Below are 22236 nucleotides of genomic sequence, written 5' to 3' on the forward strand. Positions count from 1 at the left end.
TACTCAGTCTGCCCATTAACAAACACCACACTCACGTGGCTCTGGCTGTCTTTGCTACAAAGACACCGCGCACTCTCATTGGTGCAGCCTCAGTGTTTACCTTCTCCTTTCGAAAGCTGCCTTATATGGTCCGATACCATCACAACTTGGCGTCTGACTGGCCGCACCTATCTGTCAATCAAACGCGTCATCGCAGAGCGGGCTGGACCTGCGGCAAGAGGCCCGCGGAATGCCGGGAGGCCTTGTAATCACCCCATCCCCCACCGCCCCGACACCCCCACACACACACACGCAACTTGAACATTTCATTGGTGCGCTCTCGCCCCCCCTAATACGTTCATTTATTCCATAACGCTTCATCCTGTCGCTGCTCTCCGTCACAGTCCGATTCTCGGGGAAACCGGGCCGGCACCTTCGAGCATGTGGGGAATTTTGTTTCAGAATAAAGTTTTCTTTTGTGTGTGAAGCGCCAGCCAAAGGGGATGGGGCGGAGTAAAGTAAATCACGTTCCCATATTAATAACGAGCCTGATTTATGGTCTGGAGGAAGGGCTGGGAGAATGCCTTGTTTGGATTGTCTGCCCCTCCCCCACCGGCACGGGCACGCAGACCGTTAGGGGGAGCGAGCGGGCCGGTGACGTCACGGGGATCCGACGATCGGCTGCAGCCGCCGTCCGTCAAGGAGATGGGCGGGCCCTCACGCCAGACAGATAACCAAACAGACGGGGGAGGGGGGGGGGCGCGAGGACCGACACGTGGGGTCGGGCCGGGCCGACGCAAGGGCGCTGGGTGGGCGGGCGGGGAGCGGTAGCCAATCAGGCGGCGCAGGTTGGGCAGCCCCTGCCGCTCCGGATGACGTCAAGAGCGATGAGGACGGTCAATCATCGTTGGGGGTGGGTGGGCGGGGCCGCGGTGGAGGCTCAACCAATCAGGCGGCCGGCCGAGGGAAACGGGGGGGGGCGGAGGGAAGCTGTCAATCAGAGGGCGAGGGGCGGGGCTGGGCTGTCGGAGCGCCTTGGTAAATATTTGTATTGGTGTTTGGGAGTCCATGGTGTGTGGGTGCCCGCGAGTGCCGGGCCCAGGGAGCACCAAAACAACAACAACAATAACAACAGTGCGGTAGGCAACGGCCCGACACCCGCCTCCCCCCCACAACACACACACTGACTGAGTCGGTGTCGAGCCGGGGAGAGAGCCCTGTGAGCAGCAGCAGCAGCACTGTGTGTGTGTGAGGGAGAGGGAGAGGGAGAGGGAGCGCGCGGGCGGGCGGGATGTCCGTTAATATGGACGAGCTGAAGCACCAAGTGATGATCAATCAGTTCGTGTTGACCGCAGGCTGTGCGGCCGACCAGGCCAAGCAGCTCTTACAGGCGGCGCACTGGCAGTTCGAGGTAAGACGGTGGGGGGGGGGGGTAGGGGCGGGGGGAGGTGGCTGGGGTCCTGGGGGTGGGGAAAGTGATGGTTTGAACCGTCCGTTCTGACCCTATCTCCGTCTCTCTCTTTTCTTCCTCCCCCCCCCCCCCCCCCAATGTAGACGGCCCTCAGCGCCTTCTTCCAGGAAGCCAACGTCCCGTACAATCATCACCATCAGATGGTAAGCGGGAAAATGGGGGGGGGGAGGGGATAACTCGGGGGTGGGGGGTGTTGGGGGTGGTGAGGTGATCTTTTCGGGTGTTTTGTTTGTGTAAACCCTCCTTTCTTCACACCCTCCTGTCCTCCCGGGGGCCGGCCGGCGCCGCCATGTTGGGATCGGGCAGCCAGAGGGAAAATAAACACAGTGTGTGTGTGTGAGAGAGAGAGAGAGAGAGCCGGCTCATCATGTCGGACACAGAGAGAGAGGATCCTTCAGTAATCCTGGCAGCACCTCTCTGCCTCGATTGGATATCCCCCACCCCCCCCAGAGAGGAGGGGAGTATTTAGAGGAAATAACCCCCCCCGCCCCCTTAAAAATACTCCCTTGATTAGATGGCACACTTTCCTCCCCACTATTAAAAAGCAGACACCCCCCCACTATCAAAATGCACACTTTTTTTCCCCCCCACTATCAAAATGCACACTCTTTCCCCATTACCCAAAATGCACACTCGTTCTCTCCCCTCTTCCCTCCCCCCCCATTCAAAATGCACACCCTCCCCACATGGATGAACCTAAAGGTTTCTCTTACCCCCCCCCCCCCCCCACACACACGAATGTATTCGTTGGCAGAGTTTGTCACCGTCTATGTTTTGATCGTAATGTTATGGTTTCCGCTCGCCACGTTCACCCTCGTATTGAAGATCACCGGCGTTTGTTTTCTTTTTTTTCTTATCTCTTTGAAAATGTGCCGCTGTTGTGTGCCCCCCCTCCCTTTTTTATTTTTTTCTGTTCGCGATCTTTTTGTCAACTCTGCGATGACGACGAACATTTTTCGAGTTGTTGCAGCACCCACTTCATGTGTGGTCAACGCCGCCCTTTCCTGGGTTTTTCTTTGAAAGGAGCCGTGTGCTATATCTGGCTGTTGCTGTGTTTGGCCTCATGCTGTTCCTAACGTATTAGATGTCAGTTGATAATCTATTGTATCTGTTTTAAAATGCATATTGTGCCCATGTGTCGATAGATAATGTGGATTTTGGGAAAGTTTTTTTTGTGTGACAAAGTACACATTGCCACATTTTTCTCCAGTATATTTACAAATGAAGCGAATAATAGAGGCTGGATTTGTAGAGATGCAGATTGTGTTCAGAAGGTCGGAGATTATGAGGAAGCCATGTTTGATCTGAATTAGTTTAACCTAAAAAAAAATTGCTTGTACACAAGCATGTGGCAGAATCCTTATCAGTATTGCTTAACATTGTGTTGGTAATCTGCATGGCAGTTAAAAGTTTTTTTAAGCGTTGTTTTTAATACATTTTAGGTTGAAAGAGATAACTCGTCTGTTTACAGTGTGGGATGTATTGAGGCAGTTTTTTGAAGTGTGGGTGGTACATCTTAACCATTGGCTAACTCATTAAAAATGAATATTCACTGTCATAGTCATCCTAATCTGACACAGTCCCATTTTCCAGCATTTGGTTCATATCCTCTTTAAAGCCTTCCTATTCATAAATGTTGTAATTGTATCCATCTCCACCACTTCCTCTGGCAGTTTGTTCTACACACCACCCTCTTTGTGAAAACGTTACCCCTATGGTCCTTTTTAAATCTTTTGCCTCTCACCTTAAACCTATACACTCTCGTTTTGGACTCCTCCACCCTAAGAAAAAGACATGACTATTTACCCTATCCATGTCTCCACAAACCCCTGATGAGGGAACAGCACTCCGAAAGCTAGTGCTTCTAAATAAACCTGTTGGACTATAACCTGGTGTTGTTTGATTTTTAACTTTGTCCCCCCCAGTCCAACACTGGCATCTCCTCCAAATCATGTCTCCCATGATTTTATAAAAACTCTTAAGGTTATCCTTCAGCTTCCAACGCTCCTTTAAAAAAAACTCCAGCCTATTCTGTCTATAACTCAAACCCTCCAGCCCTGGCAACATCCTTGTAAATCTCTTCTCACAGGAATGTTGTTTAAGCTTCTGAATGAAATCAGTAAATTCTGAACAAAACTGTGAGCCATAGTACTGTTTGCTTTATTTCCAACTTATTTACTCGCTTACTAGTGAACTTTCAAACGCACAGTCTGAACAGTTCTAGTAAAATGTTTGATCATTTTCATGTCTTTTCTTCTAAAGTACATTAGTGTGTTAGGAAATCTTAAAGAAGTGTTCTCATTAATTTTATTCCTTGCACTGTCTACACATGGGCAAGTGGGTTATGTATGGGGCCTCATTTCCATTGAATCACTACTTCCAGCTTTCAAAAGACAATGATTATGCAGAAAGCTATTGTGTCTAGAGAAAATAAGAATAACAACATAGCTTTGCCTGAGATTTTTTTAAGGAATTGGCAGGATGAAAAGATTTGTGGTGGGTGTTGGGCCACACCATTTACTGTGCCCTGCTCCATGTGTTTGTGTTGTGATACAGCAGTTTTTCCACCCATCCCCCCCATATGACAATTCTCTCAAAAACAGCCCTCCATGTAAACACAGGCATTTCCCACTTGTCAGGAAGTTGAACTAAAATGGATTCTCTATGAAACATGCATTGTATAGCTGTTAAAGTTTGCCTCAGGAAGATCCATGTTGTTAGAATAAGTGGTTGTTGATTCCACATTTTGATTTTTTTTAATTTAAAGAAATAATTTTAAAACTTGCAATTTCTTTAATTTATATTCTTTAGAGTGTGTGAATCTTAATTGTCCGTTGAAAAATTTGTGGTGGTGTTTCAATTTTTTTATGTACAAACCGTCAAAAAATTAACAGCAATGTCATTGTACTTTGCCTCCTAGTAAAATACACATTTAAAATGTATGATGGTTGTTAAGCAAAAGTTTTAAGGGGGGTAGGCCAAATTAAAAGCTTCCTGTGATTGGGAGATTGTCCAGTACTTACAATTTTCAAAGAAATATTTTGAATTTTGTCCTCCTTGAGTCTCTGGTATGGAAAACTCTGATTTCTATGAATAGAGGCCTTAGATCTGGAAGTGATATCCGTAGTTATTCAAGAACCAGATGTGACCTGCCATTTCAATTGCATCAGATATAGCCAAACCTCAAGCAACCTAGTCTTGTCTGCCAGGCCAGGCTGAGATTGTTGGAAATCAGACGTTAGTGGATGCAAGGCTGACAAAATGAAAGAATTGATGTGATCACCATTCAAATCTTTTTACTGTGAACAAAGCAAAACATATGCTTAATGTTATATTGGCGTCAGCTGCTTTTCATTGACATAAAAATATATAATCAAAATTGTGGAAAAAGATGGGGTGTGCGTTAAAGTAGAAACTGTTACTATAAACAAATAATTCTTATGGAGACATTTTCTAAAGACAAAGAACTCTCTATATTTACAAAATGCCAGATGTTTGGGTTTAGTTTCTACTGATAATTTTTGGATACATGTTTGTGTTTTTATTTTGTTTAAAAATTTTGAAGGTGAATTTGGAATGGAATGATTTAGTCTTTTTTGTTTTAAATTAAACCAGCTTTTTTAATGTAATGGGATAAATGATGTTCCATAATCAAAATTTGCTTGTCTTTAATTTCCTTTTTGATTTTAGGTTTTAAATTTTAAAAAAGGGAGCTAACATCCAAGGGAAATAATTGAAGATGAATTATGTTTCCACTTCAAACTATAACTTTGCCCTCCTGTTTTGAACCAAAACAGATCAATAAATATTAACTTTTTAACAAGGTTTAATTGTTCAGTTGACTACTGGGTTTTAGTGAGACTCCAGTGAGTTTTAAATTCTTAAGAACTTTTTTTTAAATTTGAAATTCACCTTGGCCTGTTGCACATCCTTTTGTGCTTTTATGTTTTGAATAGTGCAGGTACATGCTCCCTTTCTGAGAGCTCCCTTTTATAAGTATAATTGAGTGTATCACTGGACCAGAAAACAAAATATTGAGCTGAAGTTGCTGGTATGCTGCTTAGATTATCGGAGTATTTGGGAGCCTGTAGTTAACTTGAATGACTTGTGTATTATATGAAGAGGCTTATTTATTTTTACTAAGGAAGCATAATAAGCTATTTTTCCTCTTTTTCATTACCAATTTTCTCCCATTGCTGATCTGAAGACATTGAATTATATACCAGCAAAGAATCAAAGTATTGGACAATCTTTCTTTCTGGAAATTAATTGGTTTTGCATGTGATTGTCTACTTAATACTTGACTATTGGAAGGGCAATAGTTAAGCCATATTCTATCCTCGCACAATGTGCACAGATTATATTTTTTTCTTATCCCAGGCCACTTAGATTGACTGTACTGCTCCTATTACTGTTCTGGCTGAAACCAGATAATTCTGATTTATTGTGAAGTTTGGATTCTTCAAGTCATGTTTTAGTTACTTGCAGAATAAATTAAATAAAGTGAAACAGTCTTCAATTAAGAGTCGTTATTTAGTATTAAATAAATATATTTGTATGTGCACATCATATACAAAATCAGTTTTTTGGAGTGAATAATTACATTTTGCTTTCGTTCAATGGAAAAATATGACTGCAGCAAAGGCTTATTCTGGATTAATCATGTAAGATAAACAGTTGAGAATGAATGATTAATAATTTTGGCAACCTTTTTAAATAAGAGCTGTATAACATTTACAGTGTTATAATGCCTCCCTGTTTGGGAGGATGGTGGGACAAGTCAGGAAGTAGAGGACAATTGTTAAAAATAAATTGTTTCAATGAGATGGGATATTTGTTATGTATGAGTTAAACTGGCATTATGAGTCAAAAGTTGATTCATTTTAACAATTCTTTGTATAGTTTTGGAAACTAATTCATTAACCTGTAATGGTGTGAGAAGAATAGTTATCTTTTTATAGCAGCTAAGACTAGGTCTGTTGACATGTTTAATATTGTCTAAAAATGACTGAAGTTCTTGTTTAAAGTATATTAGTACATGGTGGCTGTGTAATGTTGGATAGCAGAACAGTTGCAATATTGCACATTCTCCTTGTTTTATTAAGATATTTTTGGGGTTATAATGTCATAGGCCTTGTGTTTAAACTTTGTCCTGCTGGTGTATGATGGCAGACATTTTAAGCAAGCAGCAGCATTAAACCCTTTTATAGAGGAAACGTACTGGGTGAATTCCAAAGAATGAAGTACTGAATGATGTAAGAACGTATAACTGGAGGTTCAAGTCAACTATGCTGAGTGATTTATCTTTCTTAATTTACAATTGTTTTGTTTTATCGGTCCAGGCATGTTTTAATTATATTATACCTTTTCTGAATTTTCAAAGATTCTTGTGGTATCCCTCACTGTAGAGGTGATGCCTTTTGTAATTTTAATGTTGAATTTTAAGTTATGTATTTTATCGTTTATTAGTTCTCCACATTGGAGCTAAAAGATAAAATAGGGGACAAAATTGTACTCAAAATGTTAGTGGGGGTGGGTGTAGCATGTATTGAGGAAGATGAAGGGAGCAAGAAAGGCATGTACCTAAAAACAGAAATATCTGGGACAGAAACGAGTCAGCGCATGAGGGAACACATAGTGAGTGACTTTCAGAACAGTATAAGACTGGAAATATAAGAGCATATCAGGCAGTTATCCCTGTAATTTCACATCTTCAACTAAAAGGAAAGGTCTGTGGTATTGAACATTCTTTTACTACTTTAAAAGACTTGTGGCAACCGTATGAAATTTAGTATGTTACAACATTGTTGAAAACCATCTTATTGAGTAATGGCTCAATGAATGTATCTTTGGGAAGCTGTTTCAGAGGTTTTGATGTACCTACTTTCTTTGTTTTGTACTAAGGAGAGAGTGGACCTAAAAGCCCACAGCCATGTTTATATCATAAATAATCAGAGCATGCAAGGGAGGAAAAATGCTTAGACCGTGCACACGGTTTTCAGGCCAAGTCAGAAATCAGTGCAACAATCTTTGCAAATATTTAAACCTACAATTTTTCTGGATCAGACTTGATTATGTATTCACAAAATTTCCTCATGTTTATTACAGGAGTTATTTGGACAAGTGGGATATTTGGAGTTGAACAGAGGTGGCATTTTCATGGCTGAATGTTATCTCTATTCTACTTTCAAAAGTCCCCATTTTATGGATAGGTTAGTGAAGATGACACTGAAAGAAATCTGACAGAAATAACTTTCATTTACATAGCATTGTAACCGGCTCAGTGGTTCACATGAAATGAATTATCTTGAAGATGTCATAAGCAGTCAAATATGCTAGAGAATTTTGTAGATTGCAATGAAAAATATTGCACTGTTTGACTATGCAGAGGTGAGCTGAATCAGTTGGTAGTCCCCATTTGTGCTGCTTCCTTAGTGCAGAGGTCCTTAATTGAAAATACAGATTTTGCTTAGAGGGCACAGCAATTCGGATATGATAAGAATATCCACATGACCTTGCACAAAGCATCCTGAAAATCTCTGCATTCCACAAGTTCCCATTCACGGCAGCTTATAGCACTTTGCAGGATGGCCTTGTAGCTTAAGCAGAGCACAACTTGTAATAGCTGTATTCCTATCTATACTGTGTATCACCAAAAAGCCTGTAAAAAAGTGTATGTACCTGAAATGCTACCATTACTGAAAGTACGAGCACATAGGACACCAAGAATAGGACAAGGTGAACTTTGAAAACATATCCAAGATGGTTCATATAATCCTTTGTCATAGGGTCCTTCCCAGCAGAGAAGGAGGCCATTAAACCTATTAAGTCTATGCCAGCTACCCACAGAGTAGTCTCGTCGATCACCCCTTTCTACCTCTTCCCCACAATTTATTTCCTTCAAGTGTTCCAGATTCCTTTTAGAAGTCAATTTTTTTCTGCTTTCACCATGCTATAATGAGTAGGTTTATCACTTGCTGCATTTTGTTTCAGAAGGTTTCCTCCTATTTCCCCTGTACCAGTTGGCCAAACATTACTGTTGTGCCCCCCTAGTTGTGCTACTCTCAGCAAATAGGATGAGACTTTTCCCTGTCTATCTTATCCAAGCCTGTCATAATCTGATACACTTCTAACAAATCTCCTCTCAATCTGTCTTGCTTCAAGGAGAACAACCCCAGCCTTTCCAACTTAACCTTGTGACTAAAGCCATCTGTATCCATAGAACGACTCAGTTGCATATTCTCTGTGCTTTTTCAAAGATTTTCATATCTTTCCTAAAGGTGCAGTAACTAACACTGGACAGAAAACTAATTGGAGTCTCACAGGAGCTTCATACAATATAAATTCAGAATAATTTTCCTTTTTTTTGTGCTCAGTGCCTTGATTTATTAAACCCAGATTCTGTATGTTTTACTAGCCACTCTGACAACCTGTCCTGCCGTCTTCATAGATTGAACGCATACCATGTGTCCACTCTTTACAGTTGTGGATTATGCTTATTGCTTTACCCTATCCCTTCTGCCAAAATGCAAAATTCGCTGTATTGCATTTCATCTGCCACTTGTCTGTCTAGTCTGCTGGCCTGTCTAAGTCTTTATACAATTTGAGCCCTTACATCCACATTTGGCATTATTGGCAATTTTTGCAATTTTTTTCTATATTCCAAGATCCAAGCTGTTTGTATAGCAAACATTGCAATGGTCATAGTACAGTACCTTGCAGAACACCACTGTCTGCCACCCAGTCCAAAACAACAACCATCTATCACAACTCACTGCGTTCTGTCCAACTTTATCCAAATAAATACTGATCTTCCTAATCCATGAGCCTCCATCTTGCTAACCAACCTTTTATGCATTTCTTTGTCATATGCTTTCTTATAATCTTATATAGACAACATCACTACATGCTCTTGGTCATTCTTCCCTGTTAGTTTGTCCAAAAAATCAATTAAGATTAGTCAAATGTTATCTGGCCGTGTCAAAGATTAGTGAAATCCACTTCGTTTATACCTGACACATCTCTTCATTTTGAGATCTCCATAGTTGTCACCATTTCTCCTGTTCATCTATGATTCCGTTTTACCCTGACTAATTGCTTCTCTTTGCATTGAAATCAGCCCCTCTTCCAGTTCAGATATTCTCTCTTGTTTGCTCATGTCTTGCCTCCAAGGCAGGCACTATATAGTCCACGTTCTTTTCTGGGGAGACAGCACTTAAAGGGAAGTCACACAACTAGCGCTGTAACCTATTCTTGCTTTTTCAAAAGGTGTTGCACAAAATGTATACAAGCTTGCACTGCTGCAGAAGAAGCTAACACCTTTGCACAGCCTACATTGTTCACTGATATAGTATAAGCACAAACATTAGTTGTACTGGGAATTTAGTAGTAATTGTCAGGAAGAAGGATCGGGTGAAACACTAAGCAAAAATGGGAAGAAGAAAACTTCTTGGAGGATCAAGTTACATCTTCCCTTGGGTACAGCATTTTGGAATTCCATCTACATTGTGCCTTGATCTATAAGGATACTTACCTGAGCACTTATTTACAGAAAAGACTAAAACCCTGCAAGTATTGATGTAGCATGGAGGAATTCACTGGCTCTGCTTGTACTTCAGTCCATCGTGAAGCACATAGTGACTATAGAGCTTTTTGCTGCAGAGCTTTCAAGGAATAAATGTTTCAAACCCAGTTGGATTAATTTTGAACCCAATCTACAAAAGGCTATTTGTTTTTCTGGATTCAACACCAAGCACCAAATGGAATGAGTTATTGTTCAAGATTCTTTGCCCTTAGTCTGCTTGAGTACGTGATTACATGCTAAAGTAAATACCTATTAGCAAGGCTTGGCTTCTCAAAAACATTTTTAAGTTAGAGTATTGCTACCAAAGCCCGAGTGTGTTAACCATCCCTAATTGTAGACACAAAGTTGCTATCTTTAACCATGCCAATCCTTAGTATAGATGTAGGTTAGCTCGCTGAACAGGAAGGTTTGTTTTCACACATTTTGTCACCATACTAGGTAACATCATCAATGAGCCTCTGGTGAAGCACTGGTGTTGTGACCTACTTTCTCTTTGTGTTTAGCTTTCCTTGGGTTGGTGATGTAATTTCCTGTTTTTCTGAGGGTGGTAAATGGGATCCAGGTCGATGTGTTAATTGATAGTGTTCAGGTTGGAATACCATGCTGCTTGGAATTCTCATGCATGTCTGTACTTGGCTTGTCCTAGGATGGGCATGTTGTCCCAGTTGAAGTGGTGTTCTTCACAACGAGCCACAAAAATGAACGTGACTCAGTCTCACTAGTATCCTTACATACAGGTGAGAAAGGATACCACTTCAACTGGAACAACACACCCAACCTAGGACAAGCTAAACAGAGACACGTAGAGAATTCCTAGAAGTATGGCATTCCAATCGCAACTCTGTCAACAAACCTATCGACGTGGACCTCATTTACCACCTTCTGTGGGGAAAAAGAGCAGGAAATGACATCACCAGAAGTGACATAATCAAATGAAGGAAACTTAAATACATAATTGGAAAACTGGTCATAACACCAATATTTCACTGAGGTTCGCCGATGATAACTGTGTTCGCTGTGGGCGGCACGGTGGCACAGTGGTTAGCACTGCTGCCTCACAGCGCCAGAGACCCGGGTTCAATTCCCGCCTCAGGCGACTGACTGTGTGGAGTTTGCACATTCTCCCCGTGTCTGCGTGGGTTTCCTCCGGGTGCTCCGGTTTCCTCCCACAATCCAAAGATGTGCAGGCCAGGTGAATTGGCCATGCTAAATTGCCCGTAGTGTTAGGTAAGGGGCAAATGTAAGGGTAAGGGTAGGGGTATGGGTGGGTTTCGCTTCAGCGGGCCGGTGGACTTGTTGGGCCGAAGGGCCTGTTTCCACACTGTAAGTAATCTAATCTAATCTAACTATTTAGATGACAAATCGTCTGAAAACAAAACTTCCAGTTCAGTGATCAAACTTGCATCCAGAACCTCAACCTGAGCTACAAATCTTCTCAAAACTCGCTAATCCCTGCAAAGTAGGTACACTGTCAGTGCTGTTAGGAAAGTAGTTCCTGAATCTTTACCCAGGGACACCACACTGAAGGAATGCTGATATAGTTCCATGTCATGAGGTGAGTTATTTATTCTAGAATTCCTAGCTTCTGACCTGCTCTTGTAGCCACAGTCTTTATGTGGCTGGTCTGTTCAGTTTCTCATTAATGATAACCTCCTCATAAAGGAAGATGGTTGTGATTTTTAAGTTGACTACCTCAGCTCCAGCGCACTTATTACAGAACTTCCTCAAAGTAATGTTCTGGGCTCAACCAACTTCCAGCTGCTTTTTCAATTAATTTTTTTGGTAAGGTCAAAATTGGTGGTGATCACTGATAATTACAGTGTTCACCGCCATTCATGACTCCTCATGTACCTCAGCCTTCTCTTTCCAGGACCACGACAGTGTTTAAGTTTGGGTGGATATGTGGCAAGTTAAATTTCTGGCTCATGAGTACCAGACAATGACCATCCTTAACAAAGAATCTAACCATCTTCTTCCAATCAATGTCACCATCACTGAATCCTTTACAATTGATATCTTAACTAGAAACTGAACTAGACTAGCCATATAAATACATTTGGTTACATAATAGGTTAGAAGCTAGGCTTCTGTGGCGACTGACTTCACCACCTGACCCTCAAAATCCAGTGTGGTGGAACACTCTCCATTTGCCTGGATAAATGCAACTTCAACAATACTCAAGAAGCTGGATAATTTACAAGACAGAACAACCCACTTGACTGGTCCACCATCTTCAACATTCACTCCCTTCATTACCAATACAGTGAGTACCATCTACAGGATTTGCTACAACAACTTGAGACTTTCTCCACAGTACCTTCAAACCTTTACCTCCCAAAAGAACAAGAGTAGCAGATGTATATGAATACCACCTGCAAGTTTTCCTTCGAGCTCCACAATATCTTGAGTTACTAATTTGTTATGTAATGTAAACATCATTTATTTGTTCACAGTTGTGAGCTGTCACCTTGAACAGCTGAAGTTCATATGATGTCACTGCTGTTAGGGAGTTTTGAGATTTTGTCCCAATAACACTGAAGGAATGGTGATATAATTCGAAATCACATACTGCCTTGACTCTCAACTATATTGCTGTTAATTTGCTGGCTGAAAATCCTGAAGTTCCCTTAATACCACCATGGGTGTACCTACACCATAAGGATTGCAAATCGAAAAGACGACATCTTCTCAGGTAGTGGGAATGGAAAACGTATATTCTAGTCTAACAACCACAATTTGTGTAAACTTAAAAACAAACACTTCTCTTTTCCTGAATAAGTACTTGTCTGATCCAAGGTCAGAATAAAATCTGAAGCCTAATATTGAGTAGGGATAGATGTGTTTCCCTTAGCATAACAAAGTATACAACTATATAAGTTTCCTGCCTTGTTAAAAACTATTGCTTTTGACAAGAAAGAAATTGTGCAAAATACTGCAAATGATCCCAGAATGAGTTGCAGAACTGCCTTGTGGTCCAGCAGAACGAATTAAAACTTGCCTCCATGTGAAGAAGTTCCTCCTTACGCCTGGCAGGTAGGCACTTCTATCTCCTTCCACTGGAGGACTATCCATAAGAAGAGCAAGATTAGGAAATCTAAGTCATACATTTCCACCAAGAGGAAGTACTGGGATTAAATGCACAGAATCGTAAAGTAATCCCATTTTACTTGGAGAGCAGCTTTTTCTGCAGCTTCATTTTCAGGTGAAATGATTGTTAGCATTAAGAGATTTCATTTGCCTGTTTTACTGATGACGTACAAGTTTTTCTGATACTGTAAACAACAATTTGCTTGATTGTCTCTGATAACAGACACTTTTACTCTGTTCTGTTCTAAAAGCCAGGAAAACTGCATCCAAAATAATTCCATCTAAAAAGCATGTGACTGTTTATTGCAATTTGATCATGCAGCTTACGTTTTTAAGATTAGGTTCAAATGAGCACAAGCAACACACTAATGTATGAATGAAGGCCTTTTTCATAAGTACGAATAATGAAGTTCACACTCTGATTAAGTTGGGAGTAAATAATATGAGCACACAGTACATATGGAAACATTTAACAGATGAGTTTGCACCAGGAACTGGATGGAAGTGATCAGTGCCCATTTTTTTTTCTCTAGCTCAAGATTGAATCTAGGCAGCAGAATTGATACCACTTGTCAGAAAATCCACATAGATTGCCATATTAATCATCCAGTGCTTGCTTGAAAAAATTCCATCCTTTTGTCTGAAATAACAACATAAAATATTAAAATTAACAGATAAAAACAAAATGGATGAAAAACATCTTGGGTCATGCAGCATCTTTTGGAGAGAAACTGGTTTTAATGTTTCGATTCGATCATTCAGCCAATGCTTGGTGTTACTTCTAGCATTTTTATTCTTATTTGACTTCTGGTTTCTGCAGTAATTTGCATTTGTATTACTGAAATCAACAAAACTGTTTCAAAATTGAGTGCAGATTTTAAAGTGATCAATCACTTAACTAAAACCTAAATTACTTAAATTCAAATAAAAATAACATTTCTGTCATCAGTCAACTCTTATCAGTAATGGAACCATCTAGATGAAAAACTCTCTGGTTTAATCCTAAATGCTGGATTAATTTAGTACTAAGGACCTAATGTGGTCTGCATAAACCCAGATCAGGGAGGATAAAATTCAGCAAAGGTTTCAGTGTTTGAGATTTCAATGAGAGAAAATCTTTTGGCAGTCTGCTGAGATCATAATCAGAATTATCTGGGAATGCAACTCTGAACCAGATAGAAATAACTTGAACTACCAGAGATGTTAGGCCACATCATGGAAACATAAATTTAAGAGGTCTTAAGTACAAACCCTAACTTCCTGCAATGTATTTAATGCAGCATTTTATTAACTCGTTGGGAGGTTGACAGGGAGATGCCATTTTCATCTGGTTGACTGGAGCAGTACAAATGTTTCATCTGTTTGAGGTAATTTATAATTGAAGGGGTATCTGTTCCTTAATGAACATTGCTGGACAATCTGTGTACAAATGGCACCTCTTGCATTATACTTAGTGGTATCTTTCCCTCAAATTCTGACCATTTGTGTTTATGTGATATGTTAAAATGAACCATGGTGCCTTGCCTCAACAAATGTCATTTGATTAGGGCAAGGGAGGTGTAACTGCTTCTGTTGATTATTTTTCTATTTGGACTTCGCTTCCATTTTCAATTTTTAAAAGTAATGTCAGCACACTTCATTCATTCTTGTTGACTTTGTGTCATGGGAAAATTAAAGTATTTGGAAGGGAGTCCTGCAAATGGCTTGCAATGTATAGCAATTTTTTTTATATAAAAAGCTGTGTTTACATTACTGACTATACTCTGTTGTCACTATACTTTCGTTTACTGGATTGCAAAGTTCTCCACGCCTCAATGCTGCCCTATCATTGACTGGAAAAAGAACCAGTTGCACCAGTTCTCTTGCTAATTGAAGAACTCCACCTTGTTACCTGACCAGCAACTGCTGGATTATATTCAATGATTGCAGTTGGGTATGAATGACACTTCCAGTCTACCTCTGCTGAGCTGCATGGCAGATATGTTTGTAAATAAGTTTTGAATTCATAAATTCCTCACTTCCTGTAACATTTCAATTGATTTTATTGCTCAATTGTCACTGTCAGCAAATGCAAAATAATTATTGCCACATGCTTAAAGTTTCTACCTGTCTCACATTTGGATCCAATTCAGAGAGCGAGGCAACCTATGTATGATCTTTCTGGGTTGGGGTGGAATCCCATAACAGGACATAAAATTTACATGAAAAATATCCCCAGGCACAGTCATTTTCAGTGCTATTTTGAAATTAGTTGCAGTTACATAAACACTCCACTTTGGCACTTGAGTTGCACTAAAGAGTCATATACAGTCATAGATGTACAGCACGGAAACAGACTCTTCGTTCCAACTCGTCCATGCCAACAAGATCTCCTAACCTCATCTACTCTCATTTGTCAGCACTTGGCCCATATCCCTCTCAACCCTTCCTATTCATATACCCATCCAGATGCCTTTTAAATGTTGTAATTGTACCAGTCTCCACCACTCCCTCTGGCAGCTCATTCCATACGCACACCACCCTGTGCGTGAAAAGGTTGTCCCTTAGGTCCCTTATATACCTTTTTCCCCCTTTCATTCTTTTGATGGTTTCCAATCCATTCATGATTTTTTTAAAAAAAATAAATGTTATGAGGTGAAACTGATAATTATAGCTATAGTGCCTCCTTTTTTTATACTTTCTATTCAGCCTATATTGAATTATTGACATGATGTGGAAGGTTTGGTAACTGATGTTGTAGAGCAGATTTCAATGAAATATTGGCCATTCCGAATCCATGTAGAAATTTGTAGGAAAGCAAGTGTATTTAAAACTATAATAAAATCTAATTTTGAAAATATTTTCATGTTTGCAAAGGGAAAGAAGGGTTGTTTTACGTTAAAATGTTAATGCTGTTCCAAGTTATTAACAGCATAAGCTTAAAAATTCTGTTTCGGTATGCTGTTACTTTCATCAGTACATTTACAAGCCTGATTTTAGTTTGGTTATAATGCACTCTACTATAAAAAGTAAATATAGGTACAATGTCCAGATAGCAGCCAGTTTTCCAGTTGTTGCCCCAGCAACAAGGAAAGATTAGTGTGTGATATTTGTCCTACTGGGCTGGTGTGAATTTTACACTGAACATATTGTACTGTACTTGAGCTGCATGTAAATGTGATTTTGAAATTTCAAGACATAACAAAACTGATAGGAATCTGTTAGGATTGAAAATTTATGCATCTAAATGTTTCATCATTCTTATTAAGACATACATCCTGATGCTTCAAATAATTATCTTGTCCTAGCCAAAACATTGTATATTGCAAGAAGACTTGTTTAACACAAATATTTTCAACCTGACAATTTTGCTTTGAACAAGCCAAGTGTGTAAATGTTGTTCCTTATGTTTAGATAATTGGGTAAAAATTCCCATTTCGTACTAGTCACATAAATTAACTGTGTACAAAGTCCAGATCACTGAAGATCTAACTGCAGTCTTGCATTCAGAAGTGCATATCTGTATTTTTCATACCTATGTTAATAGTTATTAACCATACATTTTGAGATGCAAATTAAAATGCAAAGTGATTTACCCTACAATATAGTTAGAAACCGATTTGTGTTTATTCAAAGACTAAAACAAGTTGTGTGTTCACAGAAGTAATTTCCATGATTCTCAGAATTGCTTCGGGTGGGATTGGGGCAAAGCCAGAATCACCTTGGATCACCTGTACCCAGAGGCAATATAACATAACATTAGGCTTATTGAATTACTTCACAGCTCACTAAATTGGCAAGCAAAAGTTTTGGCAAATCCACATACGTCCATTTTATGTTGCAGTAGTACATCTAAATCCCATGGCAAGCAAAGTAGAAGAGAACTTCGAAAGCAGAATGGTTTTGCAGATTTAATACTGAACATTTTATAGGATGAAATATTCACTATAGTTTTCTTTCTTTGAAAGTCTGATAATTATAACTCTTGGGTATATCATGAACTTAGCATCTTTCATCAAACATCAATTTTCATTTTTAATTTGAATGAACATTAAATTATTGAACAGTTACAGAATTAATCAATAGTTTGACATTCATCTAAAGCAGTGCAGTTTACTTTAATATTGATTGTGTATTTTCATATTTCTTTTAGTTAGTCCTGTGAATGGTTGCAAGCGATCTTTATCTTTCTTGTTAATGAACATAAATCTTAAATGCAGTTATTTTATATATACATGCTGCAAAGTAGTTTATCGCAGATCAAAATTTCCAAGAGTTTCTCGAAGAGTGGAATTACCAGGGTAACCGTTTAACACTTGTTTCATCAAGCAAATTTTGAGGCTTACAATGTTCGAGTCAAATAAATTTTGCAAAGAGCAGTATCCTCCTCCACCACCAACACGCCACCACCAGTTTTCTGATTGCAATTAGAAAATGCTTTCCACTTCTCACCTTTTTCTGATATGTGGATTACAGTTCCATATTGGTACCAGGTTACCATTTGAACATACTTAATACTGATGTTGCTGCTTAATGATAGGTGGTCAAAGGATTCAAGATGTGGGAGTGAGACTATTGTTTGGTTTTGCACAGAATAAATACCAACATTAACTAGTTGAACCAAATGGCTTGTTTAGTATTATAAAACATTTCACAGTATAAAGTGTAGCGAGATTACTTGATTGGAGAGAAAATTGATCTAAAGTGCATTTTCGATTGAGGGTCTAGATAATGATCAGAATCAGGAACTCTGACAGGCTATTCCTTTCTTTCTTTTTCTCACCTATTCCCTAAACATTTAACATGTGCTACAGATAACATCTTGGGCTTTCCTTGTTTGTTTGTATTGTGCATGTAATTCATTTGCCCATTAAGTCTTGTAGCCACATAACAAAACATTTCCAATACATTCCTACTACTCTTTCCCAAATGCTTCCAGTATAGATTTTAATATATTTCTGAGAACCTGTCAGAATATAAGTGAATAACTTATGTGAATCATTGGAGTTCCTTTGGAAATATCATTCTTACCTTCTGAGATTACTAATATTAAAGTCTATTTATTATTGAGCAAGTAGTGCTTTTGTTACCAAGTCATTGTAACTTAATCCAACTCACTTAGTCATAGAGTTAGAGCTGTACAATATGGAAACAGACCCTTTGGTTGAACTCATCCATGTCAATCAGATATCCTAAATTAATCTTGTCCCATATTCCCTCTAAACCCTTCCTGTCCATGTACCCATCCAGATGCCTTCCACAGTCCAAAGATGTGCAGGTCAGGTGAATTGACCATGCTAAATTGCCCATAGTACTAGGTGCATTGGTCACAGGGAAATGGGTCTGGGTGGATTACTCTTTGGAGGGTCGGTGTGGACTGGTTGGGCTAAAGGGCCTGTTTCCACACTGTAGGAAATCTAATCTAATCTAATTGTTGTGATAGTATAGTATCGTATCCACCAATTCTTCTGGCAGCTCATTCCATATATGCATCATCCTCTGTGTGGAAAAAGTAGTCCCTTGGGGCCCTTTTTAAATCTTAGTCCCTTCTCACCTTATACATGTGTCCTTTTAGTTATGGACTCTCCCACCCTGAAGAAAATACCTTATATATTCATCCTATTTGTGCCTCTCATGAGTTTACAAACCCCTATAAGGTCACCCCTTCAGCATCAGGCACTCCAGGGAAAATAACCCCAGCCAATTCGGCCTCTTTCTTTTAGCTCAAACCCTCCAACCCTGGCAATATCATTGTGAAACTTACAAGAGTTCAGAAAAGATTTACAATGTCCATCCTATAGCAGGGAGACCAGAATTGCACACAGTATTCCATAAATAGCCTAAAAAGTCCTGTACAGTTGCAACATGCCCTCCCAACTCCTGAACTTGACGCACTGACCAATAAAGGTAAGCATACCAAAAACTGCCTTCACTATCCTGTCTACCTGCGACTCCACTTTCAAGGAACTACGAACCTGCATTCCAAGGTCTCTTTGTTCTGCAATACCCCCTAGGACCTTACCATTTAAGTACATATGTGCTGCCCTGATATCTTTCCAAAATGCAGTGCCACTCTTCAACCAATTCCCCATCTGATTTGAGATCCTGTTGTACTCTGCAGTAATCTTTGCTATCCACTGCATCTCCAAGTTTGATGTTATCTGCAAAGTGACTAACTATATCTTCTATCTTCACATTCAAATCATTTGAGTACATGACAAAAAGCAATGGATCCAACACCGATCATTGTGGCACACTACTGGTCACAGGCCTCCAGTCCGAAAAGCATCCCTCCACCACCAATCTTCTAGCTTGAAGCCAGTTCTGTATCCAAAAAAAATTGATGTTTTAGTGTAAACAATACAGTCCTCTTTTGAATTGGTCGTGTGGTTAACCTTTGGCAACGATTTTTGTAGTTTTGGCTACAACTGTTTCACTTGGGCAGTATGACATGCTGTTCAGCCAACATAGAATTGTTCATGCTGCTTTTACTGTTTTTGTTTTGAAGCAACAGAAAATTTGCTATGTGACTGTATAAAACTGTGGTGTCTCTTTTACCCTACCTCTGAAGATGTGCATGCCCTTCTGGTGTACATTTCCATGACTATTTCAGGCAGCTCTCCAGCTACTTTAGTGCTGACCCTGAGTACCTCTGTTCGTGTATCTTGACTGCTGAAGGTTAATGAACCATTGGTTGAGTACATCTATGCGCAATGAGGAAGTTCTAATTTTTTTTCTATTATGAAGGTGTCATGCACATGATATCAGTGATTTAAGTTCTAGCTATCTCTGATTTCATCCAAACAATTTTAACGACCTTAATTTATCATGACCATAATATTTTATTTGGAAATAGTGGCTATCGTTGATTAGTCTTTATCCCGTTATCTCTTGTTGGTTAAATATTTTGACATAGCACAAATCCAGTTTGGCTTTCAAAAGTTATGTACATTAGATGCTGACAGTAGGCGTGAACTTTCTTTATTATTTGCTTTCCTTTTTCCTATTTTAGGAGGAATTCTTGAACCAAGCAATTGCTAGCCATAAATATTTCATTTAAAATGTTTTTAAAATTGGATTTGATCAAATCAATTATGCTATTAAAGTGACTGGTTTGATTTGATGCTGTACCATTGATTCAATATTGTTAAATTATCATTTCATGTGTATGTTGACTTTGTCTTTCTATTTTTACAGATGTGCACTCCAGCTAACACACCTGCAACACCTCCTAATTTTCCAGATGCACTTACGATGTTCTCAAGGCTGAAAGCTTCAGAAAGTTTCAACAGTAGTAGCCCGATTGCCTCGATGGCAACATCTCCTCCTCCTCCTGTAAACTTCAATTCAGGCTGGCCCATGTCTCCTCCAAACCAGCAGGGCATGTGGACTCCAGCATCACCAACTCCACATACAGGCTGGCCAGCAGCAATGTCCCAACAAACCACCTCAGAACAGAAGGTTAATGTTGCCATGGAGGCTGAAAGATGAGGCCTAATTAAGGCCTTGTAGATGAAATGGGAGAAATCTTGCATGGGTCAATATGAAATAGTTTCTGTTGTATTGTGCTGCAGCTAATCTGAACTGAAGGAATACAATAGTGAAGATTCAACTTTGTAGCAGAAGAATTATGGGTCCAGCAATTTTCAAAACCTAGCCTTGTTTCTGGAGTTTGCATGTGTGTGACACAATTAAAAGACTTTCAAGACCATCAACTTGACTTCAAAATGGAATTGTTAACTTTGAGAAACTTGTTTTTGATCGTTGACCCTTCAAAAGGAACCTATCAGTGGTTAGCTGCTATATCAGAGACAACCATGAAGATCACTAATGGTTTTTAAGGATTACTCCATAACGTTTTTTTTTGCAGTAAAATTGTGGCAGTTGTCTAATGAATTACAGGGTGGGAGTGTACGGAGTTGCAACAACGGACAATTTAAAAAAAAAACTTTAATACAGGGATTGCAAATTAGGTTTTCGAATCATTGTTTATCTTTGTATTTGGTTTGTGAATGAGATTTTTTTTGGGGGAGGGAGGGAGACCTAGGAAAAGCAGTCAATAGTGTACTGGCTGCAGACAGACTACTACAGTAAGGTTTTAATGTTTTATAAAAAAAGTGCCATTGCATGATACTGTACATTAAAATATAAACCTTGAAAAAAACCAAGTTTAAAAAAAATCAAAAAAAATGTGTTTTGCTACTCTTAACAACCGTGTGATAGAATTTAAATTCACTTTAGCAACCGTTGCAATGGATACAGGTTTGTCTTTTTTTGTCAAACTTGGACTATATAAATTTTTTGTACTACGTTTATGCACAGACAGGGAGTACCAATTTATTTCTAGAATTATTTTATCACCACCTCTTTCATTACTGTCCTATGCTGTCATGTCCCTAATTCTGGAATGTTTATGGTCAAAGTTGACAAAACAAATCTTTGCACAAATTGTTTCCTTTACTTCTAAATGGAAATTTCACGCTTCTTAAGGATTGCTTGTTCTGAATAGATTGATTTTTTTTTGGTGTGGTAACTGTTCCACAATATTTGTGGAGTACCTGATGAATAATTAACTTATCTTTGTGTTGCTCAATATTGTATGTACTAATGGTACTCTTCCTGTACTGATCTTATATTTAACCTTAGCAGGTGGTAAGTATGCCATCAGTTTAAAAAAAAATAATTCTGAAGCACAATAAAATATAAATTGAAATGATGTGTATGTGAAGATTCAGTTGTTTAGTTAGACTCATTCCTAAGCAGCATGCATCTGCTTCAGCAAGCTTCTTTTGTCCCTACAGCAAAGCTGGCTCTGTTAAATAGAGGATGCTCAGCAACCTGCAAAAAGCAAAGGGACCGAAGGGTCTGTTTCTGTGCTGTATGACTCTCTAACACTAGAGTAGAAAAGTGTGGTGCTGGAAAAGCACAGTAGGTCTGGCAGCATTAAAGGAACAAGAGATACGACATTTCAGGCATAAGTGCTTTGTCAGGAATAATTTCCAATACTCAAGCCCAAAGGCTACATGCAGCTGATGTAACCTATCTTGATAGGTTTGTTCTTTAGTGCAAATGAGCAAGTTGCAAAGTGGCTTTTTAATTTTTAAATTTTTGATAACAGCATAATTGTAAGTCCCAA

At 39.4% G+C, this 22236-nt stretch overlaps 1 protein-coding gene across 1 annotated transcript; it reads left to right on the top strand.

Moving 5' to 3' along the window:
• Positions 1-1004: 1004 nt before the first annotated feature.
• Positions 1005-21816, top strand: LOC132825535 (UBA-like domain-containing protein 1). The gene is made up of 3 exons (XM_060840904.1): positions 1005-1390; positions 1534-1593; positions 20298-21816. Exons 1-3 carry the CDS (start codon positions 1271-1273, stop codon positions 20589-20591), a joined length of 474 nt encoding a protein of 157 aa, XP_060696887.1. The 5' UTR covers positions 1005-1270; the 3' UTR covers positions 20592-21816.
• The last annotated feature ends 420 nt before the right edge of the window (positions 21817-22236 follow it).

This window comes from Hemiscyllium ocellatum, chromosome 20, assembly GCF_020745735.1.
Source record: "Hemiscyllium ocellatum isolate sHemOce1 chromosome 20, sHemOce1.pat.X.cur, whole genome shotgun sequence".
NCBI lineage: Eukaryota > Metazoa > Chordata > Chondrichthyes > Orectolobiformes > Hemiscylliidae > Hemiscyllium > Hemiscyllium ocellatum.

Bases quoted from the DNA above. Each gene is read 5' to 3' on its own strand.
- LOC132825535 (XM_060840904.1), top strand. From the start codon at position 1,271: ATGTCCGTTAATATGGACGAGCTGAAGCACCAAGTGATGATCAATCAG. The intron at 1,391-1,533 runs GTAAGACGGTGG...CCCCCAATGTAG, and splicing joins CGGCGCACTGGCAGTTCGAG to ACGGCCCTCAGCGCCTTCTT. The intron at 1,594-20,297 runs GTAAGCGGGAAA...CTATTTTTACAG, and splicing joins ACAATCATCACCATCAGATG to ATGTGCACTCCAGCTAACAC.